Here is a 16,567-nt window from a genome sequence, read left to right as displayed (position 1 = left end):
TCTAAAATTAACATACAGATGTACTATACTAAAATATTTACTAGTAAACATAAATCAATTTGTAAGTAAACAAATGGTGTATTTACAGTAATGTGTATAATTTGTACAATATAAATAGGTTTAATGTATACTAAATACATACAGAGGTAAATGCATGATTTAACAAAATAATGATCTATACAATATAATGCCTTTAGCCCATTAGCAATTTTTTTTTTTACTAGAAGTCAATCAATTTTTTCAGGTTTTGGTTGTGACAACTGCAACAGCAGATTCATGATTTTTGTAACCATGTATGTTCACTTGTCCTAGAAATAACATTAGAATTTATGATGTCATGCAGAGCATAGCAACCATTATGGAACCAAAGAAAAATATAAATCTGCACGCGTTGGACCACTTCAATCTTAAAGAAGACCAATAAACGATAATAATTTCTTTTTTAACAAATTCTTCATTCACTTTAATTTATATCTGAGCCACAGAGATTTGCTAAAAACAAACCTGCCCTCTCGGAAACTATTTCAAGATTTCTCAAAACAAACTTCCAGGAGCAAAAATCTGCTAATGTGCCAAAGCTAGAGTGCAGAAATTAAATGACTAGTTATATATACATGTTTCTATATATGTATGTTTTTATTATATATATACAAACTCATGGTCATACTCAGGGGGAAGACATGACAGGGGAGAAAACCCTGAGTCTAACTTTTGATATACTATACTGGCTTAATCATCCAACTAGACAATGTCAGTATAAAGCTCACTGAATTGTCTAACAGAAAGGGCTGTCCCTTCTGCGAGTTACCCCCCATTTCGTTTTTTTAAGTTTTACCCGCTTTGGTCAGGTTAACACCCATCAATAGCATATTAGTTTTTAAAAAGCTACCATCAATAAATATGAAAATTACAATCAAATAAAAATTTAATATCATAGATTTAAATTATCACATAGTTTTAATCTTTTAAAGAACACTGTGAAATAATAGTGTTCTGTAAACATTTTCCAGAAATACCCTTTTTGTCGATATAACCATTTTTCTATTATTGTACATTTAACTTTGCCTTCTGAATGTGTGTCTCTAGCAAACACAAGATGGATGTAATAGTTGACTACATTTTGATTAATATAAAGTTGCTTATCCTAATATATACATTTACAGTTCTACAAAACAAACAAAATGCTATATATATACAATGTTTACAAAACAATTTGGCAATTTTAGATGGTGGAAATATCAGAGAAAGAAGGGTAAGTTGGATACATCAGGGGAAAAAAATAGAGAGAACAGTACAAAAGTTGATCACAGAAAAATAAGTTTTGTTAAAATAACGAATCTTGTTTCTTGTTGGTGATATCACTTCAGAGGAAGCTGACGTTAAATAAAGCTATTTCACACACAATTCTTGGAGGAAGAGGACATGGTCTTGCAGAATAAGTTGGTTTATGCAGGACGGCATTGTTAAATTTAATAATTGGACAGGTTTATGTTTGTTTACAGTATATCTGATAATGATATGAAATAATTGTGTATAATTTATTGGTTAAAGTGCTTTCTTATTATTTTAAACAAATTTTGTTAAAGGCCCAATATGTCTGAATTAAAGAACGGGTGGCCAGACAGATGAGGAGGACAGCAATATAAGACCACATTACAACTGAGCCATTTGAAGTTTCTATAAATCTTAAACCATCATTTATATTTACTAAATCTTTTAAGTAAAATATAACATAGTTTTACAGTTTTCATTTATAAAATATTTACATGTATGGACTAGCTAGTTAATTGTGGTTTAGAGATCAATTTAACTTAAACTCTGTTTTTAATATCATCAATTGTGAACTGTCATTTAATAACCTTTTACCTTTACCAACTTTAATTAAAATCCTTACCTCCATTAATGGTGATTGTGACTTATACTTTGTACTTTCAATTAGCATTTTACTTTTTGATTTCTTTAACCTTTAGCTGTACAATTGCACATTGTTAATGAATAGTATTATTTAATTATAAATTAACGAAATTCCTGATGGAAAATATTCATTAAACACCCTCTATTATAATGAGTAAATGAATTAAATGATTATAAATTTTCACAAAAAGCATGTTCAATCCATAATGATATGACAGGGAAGGTTGAAGGAAAGATAACTCCTACAGGAATGTAATTACATAGAAAATATCATTAAAGACCATAGTTCTAAACAATTTTCAATCCACAGACTTTAGCAATTCAATAATGACTGTAGAAGTAGTAACATGAAATTATTGCTGCATTAACTTATCGCAAACTGGATAAAAATGTGACATAAAATTAATGCAACTTCGGATCTTGCTGAACATTCACAATATCATGCATGCAATATATATGTGGAAAGAAGAATTAAGACATTTTATGAAATTATTTAATTATTTATTATTTACTAACCTGTTTTATTTAATTCTAACTACAAGTTAACAAAATTATTTTACAATTCATTTTTAAAAATACAATAACTCCTTTCCTGCAGTATTAAGAGTGGGGACGCGCAAGCGAATTATTGAAATAAAATTGAACCATATGTTAGTCCCAAAATGATCTAGTTTGTGTCGAGTGGACGTTAAACCCCATTTCTCTCTCTTAAGAGTGGGGAAGGATTTCTTAATAATGGGTAACATCATATAAGCATGGTTTAATTTGAAGTTTTATTGAACAAATAAAATAAAGGTAATTGTCAATTCAATTCTTGACAGTTATCTTATTTGTTTTTGTTTTGATCACAATTAAAAATTATGTTTAATTGGGGTGTGTGTGTGTATGTGTGTGTATAATATTCCTCTACAAATGGTTGCCATGGTAAGTCATATATATGCACACTGAATGTAGTTCTTAATAAACACATTATTCAATAAATGTAAGAATCTAAGACTATAAGTAAATATGTAATGTATATAAAGTTCCAAGTGAATGGAGTTCACAACTACATGAACATATCACATATACCGCTATTTAATATCATCTAATCCTCCTTCTCCTCAATTGGTGTCTGTGTTACTAACTCTGTCATATTCTCACTTCTATTATCTAACAATCTGGCATCTAGAAATACAGCCAAATTATATATAATAGTTCAATAACCTAATGTTTACATTGTAGCTAGAGGGGTTGGATGGCTGAATGGTTAGCGTGCGCGCGCTGTATCATAAAGTCTGTCATTGAGTCGACTGGCGTGGTTTTGAATCCCCGGTTGTATGTGGCAAGGAGTAGGGTCGCCTGTCTAACCTTGTGGGTTTTCTCCGGGTCCTCCGGTTTCCTCCCACTGCTAAAGACCCCTACGCGCAAGCAAATTATGTAAATAAAATTAAAACCATATGTTGGTCCCGAAATGACCTAGTTTGTGTCGTGTGGACGTTAAACCCCATTTCTCTCTCTCTCTCACATTGTAGCTATTTTTGATAGCCTCAATTATCACATAATTAGTTTCTCTGCAATATCTGTTATGTACTAGTTTTAATTGAGCATAATAGATTTTGCGCGTTCTGACGTAATGTAGCCGTGTTTGTCACCAGACACTTTACAGTAACATATTTAGAGCTCTAGTTCATCCAGATTTATTTTGTTATGTCATTATGTACTAGTTGTTGATCGGACTGTTAACTAGTCATAATTTGGGATAGAAATTTGCACTGAGTATGGCAGTGTGTGAGTGGGATTAGATCTAATCAAACGAAACAATGATCGAGCAATCAAATTGCTTATTACACTGCTTAACCTGAGCAGAAATGGATCATTATCCTAGTCTAGATTTTGATGTAAAAAAAATGTATACAATTACATCAAGTTTCACCAATTTCACTCAATTAGAATCAAAGCTGTCAAGCTTGATACAAAGCATCAACTGTTTAAGTTGCTTATCTCTGCTTAATCTAACCATAATATGTCCATCATTTGATACCAAATGAACATCTACATGTATACCAAGTTTAAACATCTTACCTCAATAAGAAGCAGAGTTTTTTTGTTCAATAAGTCTTGATCAGCCTCAACAATGAATGCTCATTATCGAACTCGTAAATTTCAAGCTTTGAAAGTTTAAACGAAACATCCCTCGCAAGATTCAAGAGGCTTTTAAATTTATTTAGCCTAATCAATGCATTATATAAATAAGAACATAAAGACTTAAAGTTTATTTAAGGTATACCTACCATCATTAGCCAGATTATCAGCTGAAGACATTAGACTACCAGCCGTAGCTCTCTGTGAACTAATAGATCTAGTTGATGTACCACTATCAAATGTTTCTCCTGATGTAGAAGCATCACTCATACTAACATTAACTGTATCGAGAGAACCAAATATTTCTGATGTACCATCTCTATTCATGGTACTAGTTGTGACTGATGAATGTCGATTACTGTCTAAACCTGTGTGTATATTTCTGATAGTAGGTGGTATATTGGGTAATGGTCGATACTCAGATCCCTGGGGAGCAGACGTGGGTGTGGTCGCTGTGCTGTTTGATGGTCGGAATTGTCCTTGCTGCATTGCTTCTTCGTATGTCGGTAGATGAACACGTGTGGCATCAGCATATGCCATCAATGCCACTCGATCATGATCATCAATAGAACTGATGTGAACACGGGAATAGGGGGTTGGGGTCATTCCTGGGTGGAAGAGATGGGGGCGCTGTTTCTTGCGTCTGAATACAACTATGACCATAACCAATAATAACACTCCAAGTACACTGCAAGCTGTAGCTATGACGATAACTAAAGTGCTGACATGGTTTGTGACATCAGTGCCATCATTACTAGAGGATGAATCACTTGACTCGGGACCCTGACCACTAGCCACACCTATATCATCAGTAACTAAAAAATAAATGTTATAAATGAAGTTCATTTCACTATCAAAAATCATTTATAAATCAAATTAATGCATTAGCAATTTTTATGGAATTTGCAACTTATAAATATATTCCTTTCAGTAATTATCCAAGCGCTAAAATACTAAGATTTTAACTTCAGCTAATAAAATGGCCACATCTGTAAAACATTTTAGTGGATTAGGCATCAGCCATTCTGGGTTTCTGAATGGCATGCACATACCCCATCAAACTTTTCACCATGCTGTTGTTGTAATAGATATTTTCTTTAGGGGCTGTTCAACCAATACTGTTAACATTATTCATAATTTCTAGCTCATTCAGCTTTAAATGTATTTTTAGTTGTTTTATGGACCACTTCCATGGGAATTGTGACATTATAAAGCCAATATCTCTGTTTTAATCTTTTTAAATATAAAATAACAGGAACAGGACAATTGCTGGCACTAAGATGGTTGATGTTTAAATACTAATTTACAAAGTTGCCCATACAAGAACAAAAGCAAAATTGCGATTTTGTAAAACAGGTGGAGTTGACAGTAATATTTATACTTACTTGTTAAACAATATGGTACATCTTCATCCCATACACCTTTATTATTATTTTGTGTACATTTCAAATGTGATGCTCCGACTAATGTATAGCCTTTATCACACATACACTGTATCTCAACACCACGTTCAAATGGTTCACACAACTCTAAATTATTACTACTATTCTCTTCTGCACATTTACAGACACCATGTTCTATATGTCGTAATGTAGGACAATACCAGTTGGGTTCTGAAAAATATTTAATTCATATATAAAACGTTTTCAATAAAACAATGTCGGATTTAGATGAAGAGCAGCCCTTGGCTATTCCACTTATCTAATCCTCCACCCTCACAACTAGAAGAAGATGAAAGTTTGTTTTAAACACAATTAAACATGCATTATGCAAGAGCTAAATCTGATTATTGCAAGTCTTAATTTAGGCTATAGATGTTATAGAAATTATAAATTAGATCTTTATTTAAACAACAAGACCAAAATCAACTCTGTAGACCCACGGATGGCTTGGCTACAGCTCAGATTTAAATAGGATTTCACTAATTGATTAAATCAAATAAGGGGTAACCTGATGAAAATACGTCAGTTAGATTGAGGCTAAATGATAGAGTGTACTTAGCGAGGCCGCTGTAAAGCGTTTCGGTATGCCATTGAAAACTTTACTTGATAATCGAGATATGTAGGTGGAGTTAACGCCTGTCAATCAAACGATCAGCGAAGGTGAAGACACAATTCGCTACCATTTCTAGGCAAATATTACAACGATGATAACTATGTTCAGAATAAAGTAATTTGACTGAATTTTTCAATATATTCTTCTTTCATCATCTACTTTTGAACTGTTATAGCAAGAATGGCCAACTCTCCCATAATGTATCTTTAAGCAAAGCCGAGACTGATGAAGATAGTTTAAGACTATAATGAGTGTAAGAATGGCTTATGACAGGTAAATCCAGCACTGCTAAAATACTGTGACTTTTTAAACTATATTATACAATTATCAGCCAAGTAATATCTATAAACCCTCATAACACCTATACTGTCCTATAATACTGACATGTTTTATATACATGTAGGTTGATAGTAACAGGAGATTATCTAGGTCCAATTTCAAAGTCAAGGATAGAGATTTTTACTCTTTATTTATTACCAAAATTTGTTTTTATATAAGAAATCACAGCAACATGGTTCAAGTCTGTCTCAAATCTCATTTAAATACACTATACTATGACTTAAATCAGTCTTGATGCTGTGACCCAAGGTACTCCATTGGCCGGTGACCTGCAGCCTCCGGAAACCCACTAAAGCAGTTAGAACTAAATAATTTGGGATCAGAACCTCTCAAAATTTTCTAGATACCCCCCTGAGTAATAATGTAAACAATATATATAAATTAACAGAAAGGGACAATGACATATACAACCACAATAAAATTGCAAACAGGCAGATAACTCATAGTTGGTTCTAAAATAATTTACATCCAATACAATTTAAGCATCTTCATCAATTATTGTGATAAAACCACAAATTCAATTCCATTTGCTTCCTTTGAGTATAATTATCTCTAAAGATTGTTTTATTATTTGACTAGCAGGATACCCGGCTTCGCTCGGGGATCATAACTCCGAAACTGGAAGTGGTAGACTAACGCCCCCCTGACCTATGTTACTCCCTGGCCCGAGCTACCCCTATACCCCAAATTTCAGACTCGGGCAGACCTAGTGTAGACGCCAACCCCGAACAGACCGGCTTCACTCGGGGGTCATAACTCCGAAACCGGAAGTGGTAGACTAACGCCACCTGGCCTATGTTACTCCCCGGTCCGAGCTACAACTATACCCCATATTTCAGACTCGAGGCAGACCTAGTGTAGCCGCCAACCCTGAACAGACAGACTTCGCTCGGGGGGTCATAACTCCGAAACCGGAAGTGGTAGACTAACGCCACCTAGCCTATGTACTCCCCGGTCCGTGCTACCCATATACCCCAAATTTCGGACTCGGGGCAGACCTAGTGTAGCCGCCAACCTCGAACAGACCGGCTTCGCTCGGGGGTCATAACTCCGAAACCGGAAGTCGTAGACTAACGCCACCTGGCCTATGTTACTCCCCGGTCCGAGCTACAACTATACCCCAAATTTCAGACTCAGGGCAGATGTAGCCGCCAACCCTGAACAGACAGACTTCGCTCGGGGGGTCATAACTCCGAAACCGGAAGTGGTAGACTAACGCCACCTGGCCTATGTTACTCCTCGGTCCGAGCTACCCCTATACCCCAAATTTCAGACACGGGGCAGACCTAGTGTAGCCGCCAACCCCGAACAGACCGGCTTCGCTCAGGGGTCATAACTCCGAAACCGGAAGTGGTAGACTAACGCCACCTGGCCTATGTTACTCCCCGGTCCGAGCTACCCCTATACCCCAAATTTCAGACTCGGGGCAGACCTAGTGTAGCCGCCAACCCGAACAGACAGACAGACAGACAGACAAACGACAGTCACAAATATATATATAGATAAAACGATTAAATGAATCATTTCTTGATCAGATTCTGACAAATCACTAAATTTAACCGGTTAGCCCTGGTACCCTACTTACCATTAGTATAGACACAGATAGGTGGAACTTTTGACCAGAGATGATTATCTGTACACTCTAACATTATAGATCCAATAGCTTTATATCCTATATCACAACGATATTGTATCTTACTACCAACTTTATATTCTCCAAACACCTGTTCCTCATTACCAGACTCTTTTACTAAATGCCAGTGACCATTGTGTATAGCTCTTGGACTGCTGCATGCTGCTTTACGTACTGAAAGAAAGGATCATATTAGTAAAAATTAGAAGATGTCATGTGGTTGCTAATAATTAATACAATATATACATGTAGTAATCACCAAACAACCACACTTGTCAGTAGTGCGGGGCGCAGGGCCTAGCAAGGACAGTGACTAGTCTTTCAGAGAGAAAAATGGGGTTTAACGTCCACTCGACCAAAATTAGGTCATTTCGGGACTAACATATGGTTCAATTTTATTTCAATAATTAGCTTGCGCGTAGGGGTCTCTACAGCCAGGGAATCAAAACCATGGCAGTTGACTCAATGACAGACCTTAAATGATACAACGTACACACGGTACCCATTCGGCCATCCACACCCCCTAGGACGATAAAACTGACGTCCCGTATACACATTGGTGTGGTTATAAAAGAAACCTTGACAATTGGAATTCCAAACTAAGAACATAAATAGTTCACTTCCTTCTGTCAAAGTTCACCTATATGATCCCTGAGGTGAACTCCGCCACAAACTGGTGTGATGTATATTTTGAATGGAGACCATCGAAAGGGAAAAGAAATGGAATGCAATTTAGATCTGGATTTTATTCAGAATGCTTGAAAATACATTTAGAAATTCAAAACTGGGAACAGGTTTTAAGACACGGATAATTCCACATAATTAAATTATAAGTTACTTACCACAAGTGGGTATAGAGCCCTCCCAATTACCAGCTTGACATGTTAAGTAATTATTCTCGCTGTCAACTAATACATATTTTGGTTGACAAGTATATAACACCCGACTACCTTCACCCATCAATGGAGGTAGTGAACTGTAGTGATATAAAGCATTAGGTACTGTTGGAGGTAAAGGACATCGTCTTACTGCAAGAGTAAAAACACAAAAAATAAAATTTCAGCTTAATTACCATTAATCATTATAATAATCAATCCTAGAACACGTGGGCACACCATCGTTTATTTTTCAGCAATAGATCATTTCTTATTTCGTCCGTGAGAATTGCCTATCGCTTTCATGGCAATGCTTATTTTAGCGTTTGTCTAAACAATGATTTCTTTTTACAAAACTAAACATAAATCTTTGCCCTTGGAATATACTACTGTATAAAAATCGCATTTTGAGCTGATTTCAACTTTTGTCCATATCATAAAAAAATTACTTGAAACTTCTGGTCACATATAAACAGCTAACAATAGAATTTGGCGACCTGTAGAATTTATTGACAACCAATAATTATTTGTTGTTAATGGAATAATCTTGATGCGGGAAAGCCATTGATCACCATTCTTGTGTCTAATATAAAATTTTGATGAACAGAGAAAGAGAGAAATAGGGTTTAATGTCCACTCGCTACAAACTAGGTCATTTCGGGACCGACATGGTTTAAATTTTTTTCAGTAATTTGCTTGCACGTAGGGTTAGAGAACCCGGAGAAAACCTACAGGGTTAGACAGGCAACCCTACACCTTGCCACGTACACGTGGGGAATTTAAACTATGCCACTTGACTCAATGACAGACCAATGATCCAATGCGCACACATTAACCATTCGAACACCCAACCCCCCTTAGATGAACATAATTGCATACCCAACCTTTACAGTTTATAATGGTTGAGAGATTTTGTATCTTTAGCAAACTCAGCCATTGTTTTTAAGGCTCTCGAGCACCTGTCCCTCACCTGAATGTTGACTGAGGGGAGTTATTTTTCCCTCCCCTTAAAACTGAAAATCGCTCTAGTTTAAATAGTCATTGGGGGTTTATTATCATTTATGAAACCTGGAATGACCCATTACATGCAGTTATTGATCTTAGAACCATTTCCCATGCACATAACTAATCACTCTCTTTAATATCAGATCACTCTACTTGATTTCTAAATCACTCTTCTTATCAAAACTGGGAGAGTTTTTTGAGGGGAGTGATTTTTTCAATTCGTTGATTGAGGGGAGCTTTTTTTGGCTCTCCTCTGAAATACAAACAACAACGACTGCAAATTCCGATATTTTGATTAAGCCATAAAATATTTAATATTGACCAAAAAATGTGAATGACAATCAGCAGTTTCAAAGGAATATAAAAAAATTCTTTTAGTTAATTGTTTAAAATTATATGCACCCTTCTTACTTGTACAAGCTAGAATTGGTTTTGTGCCGTCTGACATGGCCCATTTGCCATCTGCTCCACAGACTATTTGAAAACTTTCTTTATATCTGCCACCAGTAGTTGTATATTGTTGATCACAAATAATAGTAGCTGTATCCCCCACTTCATGATATAAAGATGTTCCTCGAAATATTATTTTACTATGTAATGCGTATGGAAGACGATTACATTTTGGTGTTGTTTCTTCTGGAATAGTAAGAAGAATCATTCATGAAGTTTTAATTCGAAGAATATATTATGGAGTAGTAAATAATTTAAAACTGTCACTTATTGAAAATTGTGTGTGTGTAAAATAGTTTTATCTAACATCCACTTCCACCGAAGTGAAATTGCCAATATTGAAAATTGTGAAAAATATGGACTTGCAAGTATTTTATGTAAATTCTTGTTAATCAGAAACTAACGTAAAATGGTAGCAAGATGTATCATTTCTGCCAGACTTGTAATGTAATGTGAAATTTAATATGACGGGTCTATTCAGCTGACTAGTTTTGCGTTCAACTTAAATTCTAGTTGATTTGGGCACTTGGTGTACTTAACTATTTATTCCTTTGCATGTTAAGGGTTTGCCATTTTAGATAGTCTTTGCTGTGTGTGTGTGTTATTAGAAATTCTTTATTTTTTCTAAAACACTGTCTCTTGCGGCTTAACAGTATGCCTTCTGCTTACGCTTCACTTTTTCTGCTTCTTTTCGATTTAATATGAAAGGATTTCAAGAAATTATTTTGTAAACCATTATTGAAAGAGATATTAGGCTTAACATCCACACAACACACAAATTGCATATTTTTGGTCACTTTAAATTAAGGAGATTTTAAATTTGAAGTAGATACTGTTTCATTAGTTTGCTAGGAAAACTCAGAACAAACCCACATCATAAGACAATCACCACTACTTTTCTTACCAGATACATAAGATACAATCCAGCTACAGCCATATTGATAACAGACTGAAGATCCTCAGTGCAACACTTTAGACTCATCAATTATTGACCATACAAATTAAATAAAATGGAGTTTAACGTTCTACTTTTCTGCACTAATTGAGCTAATAAAGACTGACATACACCAAATATTTGGTTATGAAGAAAATTGTCCCCAAACAGCAGGGTTACAGCCTTCTCTTATATCAAATTGCAACGGACAAGGATTTTTTTACTTGCACATCAATGTGTACACAGGGCCTTGGTTTTTCTTCCTGTGCAAACGACTAGACACCGCCCTTGCCAGACTCCTGAGGAACTTTCTCGGCCAACCATTAACCATATGAAATAAAATGAAATAGGTTTAATGCATACTTTCTTACACCAACAGGGCTAATGAAGACATACATATATCATGCAGATGCAGTGCACTATGAGATAAATTTTGCACTGACAACAATGCTAGCGTTTTTCTTTTTAAGATTTCCATCTTTAACAAACATGCTGCCATTTTGAACAATTAGCTATTTTTCCTTGCCAAGTCTTCCATCCTGCACAACTGACGAGGAGAAGCGACCTGGCCCCCGTTTCACAAAACATTCTCGGACATAACTTAAGAATTTACTCAAAATTGTTCGCATTTTTTTAACTAAATTTAGTCCTTTATAAAACTTTTGTTGTTTCTATGTATCAAATACATCAATAAGAAACTACGTGCAAAGTTTAGTGTTTCTGGATCAAAGATAAATTCTTAACTTAAGACTGAGAATGCTTTCAGAACACGGGGCCTGGGATAGAAAATCATGAGATTTCTTGGCCAACACCAGGATTGAGCTTTGAACCCATGAACCCATGGTTAGTGACCCAGCGTCAACCTCACCGAGCCGATAGACAGTAGAATGTTAAAAAGACAGTAACTTACGAGGATGTAAACATTTGGGTGGGAATTTCGGTTGCCATTTCCCATCATCCCCACACACTTGTTTAGATTCTCCTACAAGAATGTAACCAATAGTACATTTATAATGAACTCGAACTCTTGTTGAATTAAAAACTGTCTTTTCACCATTTGGAAACTCATCATTAGGTGGTTCACATTCCTCTGAAAAAAAAGAAATTGTTTGCTACACTTATAACATTTTTGTCTGAGTGTTTCTTTATTACCAGTACTGTTCTCCACATCACTAAAGTGCAAATATGAAGAATAGGTTATAAATAGGTCAGGCAACATATTCACCCATCATTTTTTCAAATCATTTACTCATTAATCATTTCATAAATGTTCAATATAAATAAAAAAACCCAAAGAGAATTCATAGACATTTTTAAAATATTGACTCATATTATTTTTAGTAATAGTAGAAATACATGTGTCTAGTCCAATCAGTTTATATTTTCACAATAAAAGATACTTGAATTATTTACCTGCTTTTATAAGATATAAAACACCAAGTAGAAAACATATATGAACTAAATCTTTCTTCATTCTTTACTATATACTAAACCTGCAAAATAAAAACAACACTATATAATTTACATTAAGCTATTGTAGGCCTACTGCTACAGTCTTCCGTGCTTAATAAAGATACTGATACGAGAGAATGTCCACTCAACAGTTTATTTCCTTTTATAGTAACATGATTATTGATACAAAGATCTATCATATTAATATGTGTAGGGTAATAAAATCCAGTAATGATACCTAGAGATTTCACAAATTAAAACAACTATATGGATATACTACTTCTGAATTTATTAACATGCTATGTTTCGATATACATGCACAGCCTTAATAAGACGACTCAGATGCTGTATAGGGCTGGCAATCGATCTGTTTCAAATATTGATTATCGCCGACCATCCGCCGATCAAAAATCGATAATATCGGCAAATTATTTTGACTTACAATTGGTTTGAAAACAATCATAATTTGTACATGAATAATGAATTATATGCGAGTTTATGTTGTGATATCATTCTGTATACATGTAGAATTTTTATCATTTATTTGACAATAAAATAATAGCATTCCGTAGCAAAACCAAGGTGTAGAAAGAAACTTAATCAACTTCGTTTGGAAGACAGAAATGCCACCGCTCGCCATATCTTTGTCGCTTATGACCTGAATAACAAGCCAACAGTGAGGCTGATGTCCCCCGCCGAAATCCCAAATAAAATAGATGACACATATTAATTAATCGCACATTTATTTTTTTTTCAAAAGTATCAAGCAATCAAACTGATTATCAACTATACACTAAGTTTCATCACTCTCTATCAGATAGAATCAAAGTTATCTTGTTCCAAAGTATCGACCAATGAAATTTCCATCCTCGGTTACCCAGTGTACTCATTCTGTTCTACTCCATTATACCCTGGGTTAATCCATAGGGTTTCCACAATTTTAAATTATCTGCCCTTGCCTAGAATGTAGAGCTACAGTCTACGAACCAATCAGAAAACAGTTTAAAAACCAATCGTTTCGCCTTCGTTTTTATAAGGGTAGATAACCATATTCATGTCTATTTACTGAATGATTTATGTAAATAATGTATATATCTATAATTTATTTATATTTAATTGTATTATCAAAATCTGTAGTATGTGTTGTTGATTTCAAATATGTATAACATCTATATGTTTGACTTTTGTTATTATAATTACTATTCGTTCTTTGTCTGAAATATGTCATACAATAACTTGTCTACGATATCACGTGGACGTAAAGTCCCGGGAGCGAACGAACGATTCTAAATAAAACTAATGACCCTACATTATTATATGAATTTCTGGTCTTCATTAACATAATATATAACTGGTTGTTAATAATTACGCATTTAGAATAGGCCAACTCCTAACATTGTCCGATGAGAGTTACTTACCTTTGCCAACTTCTTTTTCAAATAACAATTTATGGGATTGGTCGTTAAAAATATCACAATCATCAAGCAAATAACACACTATTTATGGATAACAATTACTGTGGTTTATTTCACTGCGACGTTTCAACAAGATTTCACAAGTCGTTATCAAGCATATAACACAAATAAATAAAAAAAGTATCAACCAATCAAATTGCTTATCTCTGCTTACCCTAAGCGGAAAATGCTCATCTTCGAACTCCATCAAGGCATTGACCTAATAAACACATACACCAAGTTTGAACATTCTAGCTCTATTAAAAGTTATCGTGTCCCAAAGCATCAACCAATCAAATTGCTTATCTCTGCTTACCCTAAGCGGAAAATGCTCATCTTCGAACTCCATCAAGGCATTGACCTAATCAACACATACACCAAGTTTGAACATTCAGACGGACAGACAGACAGACGGACGAACCCATTTTAATAGTCCCCTGCTTTCTTCGAAAGGCGGGGGACAATAATGTGTAAAATGTAGTTATTTCCTCTTCAGACATTTCTTCCAAATTCCTTGATAAAATAATAAAGGGAAAGTATGTGTTTGTCTTAGAAACAGAGAAGACGAAGGAAATGAAGAGTTAAAATAACGGACACAACTGAATGTTACGAGAAACCATTGGCTCTCATCATGACATCAGCAGTCAACATTTCTCATCGGTGGCGTGAAAAAGCTAAACGTACATGTTTTATTATGGCTATTCTGTTTAATAACAGTTCTAGGCCCAAGCAAGTGTTGCAAAGAATACAGGGATAAAGATTATTTTTATGGACTTCTTCTTACCAGTGAAGTACCTATAATTGCGAGATAATTGATATTTTAAAACTGTATCGATAATCGATTTTCAAAATGCTTATCGACGATTATTGGCAATATCAATATTTTCCGCCAGCCCTAGTGCTGTACCATGGTTTTTTTTTTCTTTTAATCCTATTACCTAAGACTAGACACACTATACATCCATTAATGGACTTTCCTTTAATTAAACAAAATGACAAAAATATGCATTGTGTAAGATTTAGATAAACACCAGACAGTTCTCGCAATAATACATGTAGTCAATAAATGGATAATTAAAAGCGAATATGTTAAAAATTTCAGTCAAATTACTTCCTTTTGAAGAACAGTGCAGACTTGATTGTCACTGCTACCGTTGTTACAATAATAAAAAAAAAGTCTTGATTATCCATTTTTTAATAAATTATTAACCATCAATCGTGTTTAAATCGTTGAATATTAAAAGCATCAGATGATGTAGAGAGTTGATTATGGGCTTGGCATGTGAATTATATGTCTAATAGTATTTATATAACATTTGGGGCCAAATAGAAGATCTGAATTAGCCTACTTCAATTAGGTAGATTTAGCTCTTACATAATGCATCTTTAACAATAACCTTGAAACTGTTTGAGTTTGACCACATACATGCATGTAGCTCAGAGTCTGGAAATAATTCAAAACAAATCAGAACTAATGGAGTAAAGTGAAATGTCTTTTATGACCTTGTGATATAGAATGTTGCGGTTTAATTCATTAAGCTTAAACTGTTTTAATTTTGTGAATTGTCCATAAGGATATCCAAGTCTAATTTCACTTTCTAATGGAATCCTGTACAACCAGCAGGATTTAATCTATTGCTGTTTTGCCATGGCCATGGGTTAGAATATGACTTAGACTTACAACAGTAAATTTGCTTATTTAAGCTTACTCTGGTGTACTCGGCAGCCGAGAGAGTACTGTATCATATCACTGGCCTTATTCTTACCTTTTAGGTATTTCATAATTAATTAACGTACCCTGTTTGTACGCAAAATGAATGAGGTCAATACACGACAAATGAAAAACATTCAAAATGTCACCACTGTCACTCTTTAAAACATTTTTTTTTTCATGATATGATATCCATTAAGACTATGCATGAAAACCATGAAATGGTTGTGAATTATAGCCCAATGACACAATGAGAATCAGATATAATTATGGACATTGAAGACTGGATATAAGGAAAACAGAGGGAAAAAACAAATATCACTATCAGTAGATCTAAACCCGGTTCTATTTTGGAAGAATTAGGATGAAGAATCATTGATAGAGAAATTATCTCATTGCAGTTTCAATAAAGAAAATGATCCTCACTTAAATAGTCAAGTCGGGTTCTAATTACGAAGCGCGTGTTTGGTGCAGCAGTATATTGGGATTCTAAATTTCATACCCTTGGTTTATTTCCAGTTCTGTAAGTCAATATATCTTTGATTATAACTTGTAAAATAAATCCTCAAAACAATCTGGAGGCCATTTTCATTTTCATCTGACGTCACTTATGCTTAACTG

At 34.5% G+C, this 16,567-nt stretch overlaps 1 protein-coding gene across 3 annotated transcripts; it reads right to left on the bottom strand.

Annotated features, from left to right (window-relative positions):
- Window positions 1-1,167: 1,167 nt before the first annotated feature.
- Window positions 1,168-16,546, bottom strand: LOC126820561 (complement receptor type 1). Of its 3 annotated transcripts, none has more exons than XM_050548592.1 (9): window positions 16,449-16,546; window positions 12,743-12,822; window positions 12,240-12,419; window positions 10,348-10,581; window positions 8,908-9,093; window positions 8,018-8,239; window positions 5,424-5,651; window positions 4,188-4,853; window positions 1,168-3,081 (listed from the first exon to the last, which is right to left on the bottom strand). In XM_050548592.1, the coding sequence occupies exons 2-9, from the start codon at window positions 12,801-12,803 to the stop codon at window positions 3,002-3,004; spliced, it is 1,857 nt and encodes a 618-aa protein (XP_050404549.1). In that variant the 5' UTR covers window positions 12,804-12,822; window positions 16,449-16,546; the 3' UTR covers window positions 1,168-3,001. The 3 variants fall into 3 exon arrangements, with proteins under 3 accessions (XP_050404549.1, XP_050404551.1, XP_050404550.1); XM_050548594.1 differs by having other exon boundaries at window positions 10,357-10,581; XM_050548593.2 differs by lacking the exon at window positions 16,449-16,546 and adding an exon at window positions 16,373-16,392.
- Between the last annotated feature and the right edge of the window lie 21 nt (window positions 16,547-16,567).

This window comes from Patella vulgata, chromosome 5 (assembly GCF_932274485.2).
Source record: "Patella vulgata chromosome 5, xgPatVulg1.2, whole genome shotgun sequence".
Taxonomy (NCBI): domain Eukaryota; kingdom Metazoa; phylum Mollusca; class Gastropoda; family Patellidae; genus Patella; species Patella vulgata.
This window is presented reverse-complemented; position numbering and strand designations above follow the sequence as displayed.

Excerpts from the sequence above, each read along its gene's own strand:
- LOC126820561 (XM_050548592.1), bottom strand. The coding sequence starts at position 12,803 with ATGAAGAAAGATTTAGTTCATATATGTTTTCTACTTGGTGTTTTATAT. Across the intron at positions 9,094-10,347 it reads AGCTTGTACAAGTAAGAAGG|TAAGACGATGTCCTTTACCT; the intron begins GTGCATATAATT and ends TTACTCTTGCAG. Across the intron at positions 4,854-5,423 it reads TGTACCATATTGTTTAACAA|TTACTGATGATATAGGTGTG; the intron begins GTAAGTATAAAT and ends TTTATTTTTTAG.